Consider the following 12168-nt stretch of genomic DNA (forward strand, 5'->3'; position numbering starts at 1 on the left):
AGGTATGCATTGAGATCTAGAGAGGATTGAAATTTACAGACTTAACTCTCGGAATTCTTTTCAGCTGATTACACACTCCATCCAACAAAATAGAGGGGTCAGGATAATCAATTTATTGAAGATAGTAAGGTGAGCTTTGTCATGAAACCGACTCAATTCTCCCAACAATCTTTCTGACGCAGGAAAATCTCTCACAGGGTGTTCAGACGCAAAAATTTTACACTAGAACTGTATAGCTATAATACCAAAACGGTATAGCTATAGCTATACGATGAATTCAAAAGTCTGAACGCTGACTAATGAAACGACGTATAACGAAAGGACGTATAGCGAAACGACGGTCAGAGCATCGTTTCGAACTAGAACACGATGAGCCTTTCAGGAATCAGCATTATATCATGTCCATTGTGCGTCTGAACATATGGCGACCAAAGAACTGTTTAACTGGGAGGGGCTTAATGGGAGCGCGCACAATAGATGACCCTATACCTGTCACTCATGACCATAACAACATGCGCAGTGAGAAACCTCACATCTTTATATACGATGTTTTCCAGAACGGTCGAGATTAACGTCTAAACAGTCTGTCTGTTGCACGATGATTCTTTATACGTCGTTTCTTTATCAAGTTTTGGTATAAACTAGCTTGCGTCTGAACAGGGGGTTAAAAAGCAAAGGGAGAGAGAGAAAAAAAAGGGTCGCTCAGAAAGCCCCAACTTGTCAAGTTTCAAGGGCAAGTATGGGTCTGCTTTAGTAATATCAGATTTACCAGTTTCCCAGTATCCTGTGTTTTGCACCTTGACGAGAATCCCAAATGGACAAAAACGACAATGTAGACACCAAGTAGGGCTGTCAGATTCTCCTGAATCTTAAAAGAGGGTAGGAAAAAAAAAAAACTATATACAAACAGAAAGAGAACCTTGTACAAGCAGGGGGAGTGACCCGGAGATCTGGGTAGAAATCACAATTTGTTGTGTTTCAAGGCTGGCACTGGTAGAACATATGCAACCAGAAGTGATGAATTTGCCAGTTTGAGAGCAGACATCTCCCAAAATTATTTCATACGATACTTTCTCGATGGCATGCGGTGTTGAGAAATAGAGAACAAGGAAATTATGTACATACAGTAACTGCATGCATAAAAGACTTTCTTCAGGTAAATTGTAGAATTCATACTAAATAAACTGTAACTGTCAATAGTTTACATACAAGATTGTACCTAAAGCAATGTTGAGATGATCGTTTATTTCAATTAAAGAACACACCATGTACTCTTGATTCTTCACTCAGCCTTCAACATTGTACTGTATATGCCGAATATTTCGCTAGGTTTTTATTTTCACGAATTTCGTGAGTCAGGTGCTATTCGCAAAATCAAAGACAAGCAAAAATAATGACTATGATCCCGATATGAACGTGACGCGCATATATTCTCTGTTTAGTATACAGTACTATACAATCATGAATTTAATCACTTGCGAAATCGTCGGGAAGTCCCGATTTGCGACAATTTAGACTCGCTAAATATATGGTGTATGTACAGTATCGTATGTTGAACAACTGGCTAGAACCATGCGAGTATGAAGCATCCAATCACAACCATTCTCACCGCTCTTCTCAAACCCTCGACTGGCACGGGTCAATAATCTAAATCTAATCAGAAGCGATATTTTCCCCCCCTACCCCACGACTAATACTGGTCCCTCTTGTAGTCACATTAAAGGTCCTGTTTACCTTTGGGAACAGGGATTAAAAAAATTTTCAAGATATGACATTTAATGCATATGTGTAGGTCTGTTGTACCACAAAACATTCTACCATACACTATCAGGGTTCGAAATTGGCGATGGTCCGCTGGCCATTGGCCACCCAAAAATCATGTCGGACTAGCTAAAAATCATAAAATTCTGAAGTTACTAGTCCGTCCGGCTAGCCAAAATATTGCTTCAGTGTCAAAATTGATTCTAAGTAGTCCGTTTGGCTACTTTAAAAAAAAGTTAAGTGCAACCCCTGCACTATTGTATAAAATTTTCACGATAAAGCGTCAAATATAAGGAGATATCTGTATTTTTCTCAATAAACAGTGACTGTAGATGGTTTAGTCTAGAAACATCCTATACATGTACCTATATTGTTTACATTTTGTATATTTAACAATACTTAAAAGCGATTTTAACACTTCAAATTTACAGTGGTTGTTTCCATCCCAAACTCACCTTTTACAACTCTTTTGAAGCACGTATGCTGGGTTTTTGTTTCATCTGCAAATGGTAAATTATGCCTTTAATGTTGCCCCGTTCCCTTACAAACAATGCTGTGAGCTCCTCTTGTGAACATTGCATGTGAAATGAGAGTCACACCACAGGGTCCTCTGGGGCTACGTTTAATATAAACTCGTTTTAAAAAAAGAAACAAAAAAAGAGACAGACAAGTTAGATAGGAGTGTGTGGTTTGTAAATTAGAATTGAGTTTCATAGCAGGCCAGTCGGTTGGGGATGGAGGAGGGAGGGAGGTTGGTTTATTGCCACTTGGTCTACTATCAGATGGTCTATTTCCCAATCCACCTAATATCACTGCGGCTAAACTCATTTGGTCTACTATCAATTTTGTCTAATGCCCGTTTGGTCTAATCCCTACTTGGTCTAAATGCCCAGTTTGGCTAATTATCATTTTGTCTAAAATGATCAGATGGTCTAATGGTAATCTTGTCTCCTTGGCTTTATCCTACTTTGTCTAATAGAATGTGGGTATTAGACGAAATGGGCATAGCCCATCTGGAAGTAGACCAACTGGTAATGAGGCTAAGTGGCAATTGGACTAAATGGTCAATAGACAAACTGGTTGTAAACGAAATGGGATTAGACCATGTGGGTTGAGACTGAATGGCTATTAGACGAAGTGGGAGTAGACCAAGTGATAGATCACCGGGAGGTCGAGGGGGTGGGGGAAGGGGAGAGGAAGGGGAGAGGGAGGGGAGAGTGAGGGGGAGAGGGAGGGGGGCAGGGGTACCCTCCTGTCTGAGATTCTGAGAAGAGGGCGTGTACTTGGGGACCCCAGACTTCCAGCTCTGCATGGCAGAAATGATAGATCACCGGGAGGTCGAGGGGGTGGGGGAAGGGGAGAGGGAGGGGAGAGTGAGGGGGAGAGGGAGGGGGGCAGGGGTACCCTCCTGTCTGAGATTCTGAGAAGAGGGCGTGTACTTGGGGATCCCAGACTTCCAGCTCTGCATGGCAGACAGAAGAAAGATGAACCTGCCATGCCACATTGTAATGGCTGCATACATGTACCTTGACCTTGGCTCTCTTTTCAAGGACAAGTCCACCTTTTTATGCATAAGGGTTGAGAGAATGCAGCAATATCAGCAGCATACATCAGTAAAAGTTTGAGGAAAATTGGACATTCTGTTCAAAAGTTATGACATTTTTGAAGATTCAGTAATGCCATCGCTAGATGAAAAGACTACTACAGCTTGTGATGTCATATGCGTAGAATGATATAAGGAAAATACAAAGAAAATTCAACATACTTTCACTTTTTTGCATAATAATAGAGCACTTGATTTGCCTTTTCCAGAAGGCAGGGGGAATAACATTACCCTTAATAGCATATGTCAGTAGTTGAGTCAAGGGAATATATACCTACATTTTTCAAAAAACGAAATTTTGTGTTATTCTCTTTTTATTTTCCTGATTATCATTCTATGCATGTATCATCATACACTGGTCTTCTCATCCAGCAGTGACTGTGCAGAAACTTTACAAATTCATAACTTTTGAATGGATTGCCTCATTTTCCACAAACTTTCACTGATGTATTCTACAAATTGTACATGTATTGCTGCATTCTCTCAACCCTCATGTATATAAAGGTGAACCTGTCATCTAACCCTCTGCATGCTGCAATGATTTCTTGTTAATAGGTGTACGTGTAAAATTTGGGCACATTAGACTGGAATTGACCATTACTGACGAGTGTACGCTTAGATGCACATATTCACTGACAGGTGCTATTTATGGTTTCGAACACTTGGAGAGTTTGTTCGCAAAAACCGATAACTCCATATTTGCCAAATGGAGATATTTGCGATTAAAGGTCAAGAAAAATAAGGAGAATAATAAGAAAATTTTTGCTTCTTTTGACCATAACTTCAAAAATGGATCTTTACAGGTAGTGACCAATATATCATTTAAAAGGTATTATTTTGTACTTTATGACGGAGACCGTACTTCAAACTCTTCAAAAATGGACTTATCGTTTTTTGCAAACAAACTCTTCACTTACAGACAGACTTATCGACTAATGCCTTATCCAGCATTAACTACATACATTATTATCTTGGGCAAGGTGCAATTCCCTCGCACGTTGGCTGCCTGGAGCAGACAAAACCTAACTATACGGCCTGCCCAGTGGGGAGACTGATCTAAATATCATACGCCACGTGCCATCCTGCACACACACACACACGTACACGGCTGCACGTCCGTATGTTATTGCAGTTGGCACTGATGCGCCGCTGCTCCCTCGCACAATTATGAAAACAATGGAGCGTGGCCCCGGACGGACGCAGGCTCACGTCACAGAGGCAGACGCAGAAACGCCTCGGTGAACACATTCCCCCTGCGGGGGTCCCGCTTCATTTGTAAACCTAAACATTTGTCTCACGTCACCATGGACCTAAGAATCTGTATGCAAACTGTTTTTCCCTTTTCACAAATTTCCAGGATCGATTTCCTTGAGAGAGAGAGAAAAAAAAAATGAAGCTCTTTGATTTTACCTCAGCCACACATGCTGTATACTAAACTGGGACTTATACTTCTTTCCACAAAGGAATGTGCATTCCTACGCATGAATACTGAATGCATTTCAATCAAATTTTTCAAAATCGTTATCAACCTAGTGCACACTAAGCAATGGTCAGCAATGACTTCTGAACTACAGACTTTTAAAAACATGGATTAACCTTTTCATGAGAAAGTCTGCTTACAACAGGCAAGCATAAAGTGGTAATTTACACATAATTGTACAATGCTGCATCAAAGGCTTCTGTGTATATTTGGTAGAAAAGAATTCACATACATCTGTGCACTACAATGTTCACATTTTACATACAAATTATCTTGTGGTTTTGGTTTGTTTTGTTGTATTTTTGGTTTGTTTTCGAACGGGTAGCATTGATAAAAAGTGTTTTAACACATCAATTCTAATAATATGCAGTATACTAGCGTGTTTGGCTCATTCACTGAAGTGCACTACAATGTGTGTGTTATAGATTGTTCTTGTGCATCCCTACACAGGGAAATAATTTCCAATTCAGAGTCATAAAAAGATTTTTTTTTTTTTTTTTTTTTTTGGGGGGGGGGGGATTATCTGTTCTTTAATTGGAATACAGCACAAGAAATGTGGTCACCACAACAATGTTCAGGTGGCAGGAGGTTGCCAAGTTTAGTGAATTTGCTGACATTCATACAGCTTAGTCTTTTTTAAATATTCTTTTTTATTATTTTGCTCAAATTCAGTGAGGTGGTACATGACTTTTTTAACACTGCTTCAATACACAACATTTTTTTTTCTTTGTTTTAATGGGGAACCTATTCTAAAGGCTGAAACATTAGCCATGGTATGTGTTTGCAACGGAAACAGATGCTGGACAAAATTGCTCACGAATGAGAGAGATAGAAAAGAAAGAAAGAAAAACAAGAGACCCGCGGGTCTAGCGCTCACCTGAGTATCTCAAGTTCACCTTTCACGCAGTCACTAATCTAAATTATTCACAGCTCTACCAAAATTTGACGAGGCATTCTCAAGTGGAAGATGAAAATGTACAATAAGGGCCCAATTTTTTCAAGATTCCTTAATTTGGGGGAATTGGGGCCCCCTGGGGCCCTCTGGGTGGGGCATGGTGCCCAGTTTGATAAATTGAGATCCTGACCACCTAGGGATGCTACCTGCCAAGTTTGACAAAAATCCATCATGAGGTTTTCAGGAAGAAGATGAAAATGTACAATTCAGGCCCCCATTTGGACCCTTCCAACCACCCCCCCCCCCCCCCACCCCCAAGAGGGGCACCCCTGGATCTCCTATGAACAAACTTGAAACTACAGTCATTAATGTACTCACTCATAGTATCATCTCAGCTCTATAACTTCTAATTCTAGAGAAGATTTTTAAAGATTCCTTCATTTGGGGGGTTTGGGCCCCCTGGGGGCCCCCTGGGCGGGGCATGGTGCCCATTTTAACAAATTGAGATCCTAACCCCCTAGGGATGCTACCTGCCAAGTTTGGTGAAAATGGGTCATGGGGTTCTCAAGAAGAAGATAAAAATGTACAATTTAGGCCCCATTAGGACCCCTCCTCACCCCCCCCCCCCCCCCCCCCTGGGTCCCAAGGGGGGCACCCCTGATTCTGCCATGAACAAACTTGAAACTACAGTCATCAATGTGCTAACTCATAGTATTAACCTAGCTCTATCACTTCTGGTTCTAGAGAAGAAGATTTTTGCGGATTCCTTAATTTTGGGGGGTTTGGGCCCCCTGGGGGCCCCCTGGGTGGGTCATGGTGCCCATTTTAACAAATGGAGTTCCTAACCCCCTAGGGATGCTACCTGCCAAGTTTGGTGAAAATGGGTCATGGAGTTCTCAAGAAGAAGATGAAAATGTACAATTTAGGCCCCATTAGAACCCTTCCCCACCCCCCTCCCCTGGGTCCCAAGGGGGGCACCCCTGAGTCTGCCATGAACAAACTTGAAACTACAGTCATCAATGTACTAACTCATAGTATTAACTTAGCTCTATCACTTCTGGTTCTAGAGAAGAAGATTTTTACAGATTCCTTAATTTTGGGGGTTTGGGCCCCCCTGGGGGCCCCCTGGGTGGGGCATGGTGCCCATTTTAACAAATTGAGTTCCTAACCCCCTAGGGATGCTACCTGCCAAGTTTGATGAAAATCGGTCATGGGGTTTTCTAGAAGAAGATGAAAATGTAAAAAGTTTACGCACGACGCACGACGGACGACGCACGACGCACGACGGACGACGGACGAAGGGCGATCGCAATAGCTCACTTGAGCCTTTGGCTCAGGTGAGCTAAAAAAAGAAAGAAAGGAAGAGAGGGAGAGGGAGAGAGAGAGAGAGAGAGAGAGAGAGAGAGAGAGAGAGGGAGCGAGCAAGTGGCTATGTTTTAACAGCCTGAAGGCGAGAGGAAAAAAAAAATGTCCATGATGGCAGAGCAATCGATGAAAAGCCCTGAGCACAAATGAAACGCAAAAGGTCAGGAGCATTTATGCATTTGTGCGACGGCAGTCTCGTAAAGACCAAGACTGAAATTGCGAAAAGAGCCCCGGGAAAACTTCCAGGGCAAAATGGATCGTAATTCACTTTGATTTCATCATGAACGGCAAGCACGCACTTCTGTCTCCAGACATGATACACATGATTTATGAGATTGTCTGAACAGGTTACACAGAGATGAACGAAAAAGGGGTACAACACATAAATCACGCAGCAACAACGAGACAACACAAGTATGGAGTGGAGAGGGATCAGGTGGGTGGCTTACCACAGTGTTGCTGCAACAAGCCTTGCCATCTTATTTCCACATTTGTTACCCTAATGCTTTCCTTTTAGGGTGCAGTTTTTTCTGACAAATTTCTGCTTTCTGTTTGGATGAAAGAGCAGTTAGCCGGGAACTTTTTTTTCTTTTTTAATAATGTTCATGAGTGCAAAGCGAATCCAAAAAACATAGAAAAAAATTTTTTTGCTGATTTGATGAAGTGGTTAGCTTTGGAAGCCAATGACAATTTGATGATTGCTGTTAGCTTTTGGTGATGCTGTGGCGGAACACGAGTTTCTTATTGTACCAAAGGCGGATTCTGATAACAATTTGCTGGTTGAATTTGTTTCAGAAAAGTGCTGAATTAAACAGGGGGTTGGCACATAACATTTTAAAATGAATGAAGTTCATTATAGATGAAGAAATAGAAGTTGAATATAAAGTGCACACTACATTCAGCAAGTATGAATACTATAGAGATTGCTAGAAGAGCAGAATGAGGTCCAAGTGGAGATAAAAGTATTGAGGAATCGCATCAATTAGGGTGGGGCAAGAAAAGGCTGCTGCAGAGGAACACACTGGGCGTGGCAAGGGCGCACTCCACCCACCTTAACCTCTTCCGGAACAATGGAGGGCATGTCGTCTGGCATTACCAGGGAGATGGGGCGCTGGTCCTGCACCGAGATGCTCCGCTCGAAGGCGTTGTTCTGGAGGAGGGTGATGCCGCCGGTGCCTGAGCCGGCGCTGCTCCGATGGACCCCCCGCTGGAGGGAGGCGTGCACGGTCTCCAACGCCGGGCTCTCCATGTGGTGGTGAGGGGCGTCGTGGGGCGTCGGCGAGGGGGGCGAGCCGGGCGTGTTCATGGGGCTGCTCTCCAGGGTGACGGAGGCGTCGCGGGATGAGCTCTCTGCAGCAAAACAACGAAGACAACTCGCAAGACTGAACCCCTACAAATCAACTTTGCTGAAAACATCATTGAGCCCTCTACTCCCTAGCAATTCCAAGCAATGCCAGAATCTACTCCCCAAAAGAAGAGGTCTATTTTGCAAAAAAATTAGCATGGGTTTAGGCAAACTTACGTTTATTCTTCTTGGTGATTTAAGAGTTTAGTAAAGTTGATGGAAGAGCCCTATAAACAGTGCAAAAAGAACACTGTCACATACTGCATCCTACACGCACATATAAATATATATGCAAGCACACAACTAAAAGGGTTCTGAGCTGCTCAGTGATTTTGTAGAGGGTAGCAATCAAAGTCATTCACAGGCTAAAGGGTTAAGACTGGTCTTTGGAAGATCAGGCTGTATGTTATCTTTGATTTCAAACATCCAAGCCAACTACAGTGTACATAATTATATTATCATGCTGTTATCCATGTTCATTGAGTTTGTTATCATCTACATATCTGGAAGTTTTTATGATGTCTAGTGATCTTACATGTATGTCATACGTGTAGCTCACTCACAACCCCCAAATCTACATGTGTCTAACCATTTTTGTATTTTCAAAACCCTCAGCCGAACTAGAATACTTCAAGCCTCACATACTCAAGACTCTCTCATAACGTCTCCGCACATGAAGTAAACTCATATAGGAAAGAGTTGAACAACCAGTGACTTAGATGCAATCGAGCCATAGACAGCAAATTACTACATTGCATGCATATCATTTACATTTTGACAATGATCCTCAAAGCACACTTTGATGAATCAAGAAAGAAGATGTAAGTGTTACTGAACAAACACAAAAATTTAAAAAAAAAAATGAGCACATTGAGATTGACATCTCATGACAAGTTGCTCAATAAACACATTAATCAAAATGACTATGAAATGAAGAATAATGAGTTACAACTGTCTATTTTTGTTTGTTTTTTTGTTTGTTTGTTTTGTAACGCATTTAACCTGAACACCCTAATCTCACATATAGACAGGTTGTGCTCTATTATTTTCCCTTGAATCTTCCTGCAAACCAAAGAGATGTCAAAGACAAACAAAAAGCGAGGCTGCATGCTGCACTGGTCCAACGGTCCTGACCAATGAAAATCACTGTCGGATGAAAAACTTTTTTCTGGAATGGACCAGTAAAAAATGGGGAAAAAAACAAACAAACAAACTGGGTACCTACTGGACCAATAGGGACAGATTGGACCAGTAGGGAAAAATGAGTTAGTGTGCAGCCCTGCTAAAGGCACAGATGGTCTATATCCCTTTACATACGTACCCTCTGAGTCGAAGCTCTTGTTGAGTCTGATGCCTGCCTTGGCCAGCTGCTCGTGCTGGTCAAGTGCCTCCAGGCTGTAGCTCCTGTTCTCCTGCTCCCCGTTGATGCGGCTGATGGGCGACCCCGAGTGGAGGTTCCGGTGCAGCTTGATCTCGATGTCCTGGGTGCCGCTCAATCGGTCCATCTCCCTCAGCACGTGTCTCTGTTCCTCCTCCTTCTCCCGCTGCGCGATAAACTCCAGATTGGCGTAGATGGGGTCGCCTGGCAGAATCTCGTCCATGTCTGTCGAGAGCTGAGGCGGGAGGTTGTTGTTCGGCGGATGCATCGCCATGACGGCGGGCGAGTGCCGGTGCGACATGGCCTGTTCCTCCTGCGATGGGGGGCCGACGTGGACGTAGGTCGGTCCGTTGAGGTCCTCGGACGACTGGGACCGCTGCGAGTCGGAGGTGACCGGTCGGTTGGATGAGTCCGAGTGGTGGGAGGAGATGGAGGTTTGGGAGTTCTGTGACAGCTGGCTGTCTGAATGTTTATGCACAATGTGGTCACCGCGCTGGTCCCCGTAACCTCCCGGGCCGTAGCCCGGCACTAGGTGCCGCTCCTTGGTGCCGGGATACTGCGAAGAGGAGTCCAGACTAGATGATGAGTCGGGCGTGGCGGTGCGGTTGAAGTTGGAGCCTGGCGGGGAGAAGGAGGAGTCCATGGGGCTAACCAGGCGGGGACTGTCCATGTCCCGACCGTGGTAGTTGTGGCCGAACCCAGGCAGGTTGGGCGGCTGCGTTTGGATCTGAGGGGGCAGTTGAGATCGTGGCTGGCCAAAGAAGTGCAGACGCTCCCCGGATTGCGAATGGGGGAGGTTTGCGTTCGGACTCTGCGGTCCGGAAATAGTTCTCTGCATCGCCGCGGTAACGCCCATCTTGGGCATCTGCTTCTTCTTCTTGCTGCGGGGTGAGGGCGCCGTCCTATGCCGCTCCTCGCCCTGGCTAGCAGTGGAGATCTGACTGTCGGAGCGTTCATGGTGGTGCGGGACGCTGCACTGCATCTCGAGGGACCGCCGCCTCTGTGGGGCATAGCCCTCCGTGGACTGGTGCGAGGATTGCGACGCCCGGCTGTCCGGGCGGTGGCGCTCTTGCGAGTGGTCCGAGCCCTGCGAGAGGTTCCCGCCCGACCCGTCCTTCTGCATCATCTCGTGGATGGCGTGCCCTGCCGAGCGTCCGATGGAGCTCGCATCGTAGCGCTCCCGCCCGTGGGACTGGTAGCGGCCAAAGTTGGCCGGGTGCCCCTGCAAGTCGCCGCGCACTTTTGAGATGTCCATGGGCTCGCTGTCAGACCGCATCCTGCCTTGGTGAGCATACGGTACCTGCAGGAGACAGAAGAAAAATGCAATGGCCCTAACAAATTGGACACAATATTTGCAGTACTCTTGCAAATGGGCAAAAAACGGTTGGAGAGTAGTCTTGCTTGACTGGACATACTAACAAGAAACTCGTCATGGTAGTCTGATGAGGCTTGTCTTATCTCGTGACTGTCTCCCTCGCTTGGCTTTCACGCTCCACTAAATCTCATCAACACTGCCTGAGTAATGTGTACTCTTGGCAATGCTAAATTGCAAAGCCACATGTTTTACCCTTCTACTAATAACAACGTAAGTACAGTGCACACACGTACACACGTACATTAATAAATGGCATTCTTTAAAAGGATAACTGTACTAGTACGACATACAGTAACCTGAGCATAATGAATGTTATCCTTGTTTCCTAACGTGGTATGGTCTCATTCCTGCCTTGAATGTGTACGTTTGGGTGTACACTCATAGGAACTGGAAGTTTGACTCTGTGCTTGTGAGTGAGTTTGAAAGTATCAGATTATTTTCTCTTAACCCATCCAAGCCAAAGGTCCACATTTTTGTGGACTTTATGTATTTCTTACCATAACTCATAAATTAGGAGTAGAAAAATAAAGAAAAATAGCTCAAAAGAAAGAAAAAATTCCCCCTTCAATATGAGCCTATATTCATCATGGTCAAATGCACGAGTCGACCATAAGATTTTTTCAAATGAAATATGATCAAGAAATCCTCAAATTGGCAACGATTTTAATGATCAAATACCCACTATTTCTCATGCAAATTGGCAAAGTTTAACCAAATGATTATATAAAAGTGTTGTTTTCTTTATTTGTAATGCATTATACCATTTTTGTAAGTGCCATTAAAAGAAATTAAGAAAATATGCTGCCAATTTGAAGATGAAATAGGGATTTATTCCTTCTGATGAAAAAACCCCTGGCGCCGATGGGTTAACCCACATATCACCACAGGTTCAATATGATGATGATGATGATGATCCACAGCATTTGTATGGCGCCATACAAAATGTATATCTGTCACAGAAACATT

At 43.9% G+C, this 12168-nt stretch overlaps 1 protein-coding gene across 1 annotated transcript in view; it reads right to left on the reverse strand.

The window, feature by feature from the left end:
• The window catches only part of LOC139723309 (uncharacterized), a 110876-nt gene that overhangs the window by 20645 nt on the left and 78063 nt on the right, over nt 1-12168 (reverse strand). Inside the window, exons 7-8 of the mRNA XM_071634573.1 lie at nt 9771-11127; nt 8156-8454 (exon numbers count right to left, since the gene is read on the reverse strand). Of these exons, the coding sequence (XP_071490674.1) occupies nt 8156-8454; nt 9771-11127 (1656 nt within the window). The remainder of the gene's footprint in view (nt 1-8155; nt 8455-9770; nt 11128-12168) is intronic.

This window comes from Diadema antillarum, unplaced genomic scaffold, assembly GCF_040938485.1.
Source record: "Diadema antillarum isolate AM-2024a unplaced genomic scaffold, OU_Dant_1.0 scf00000014, whole genome shotgun sequence".
Taxonomy (NCBI): Eukaryota; Metazoa; Echinodermata; class Echinoidea; order Diadematoida; family Diadematidae; genus Diadema; species Diadema antillarum.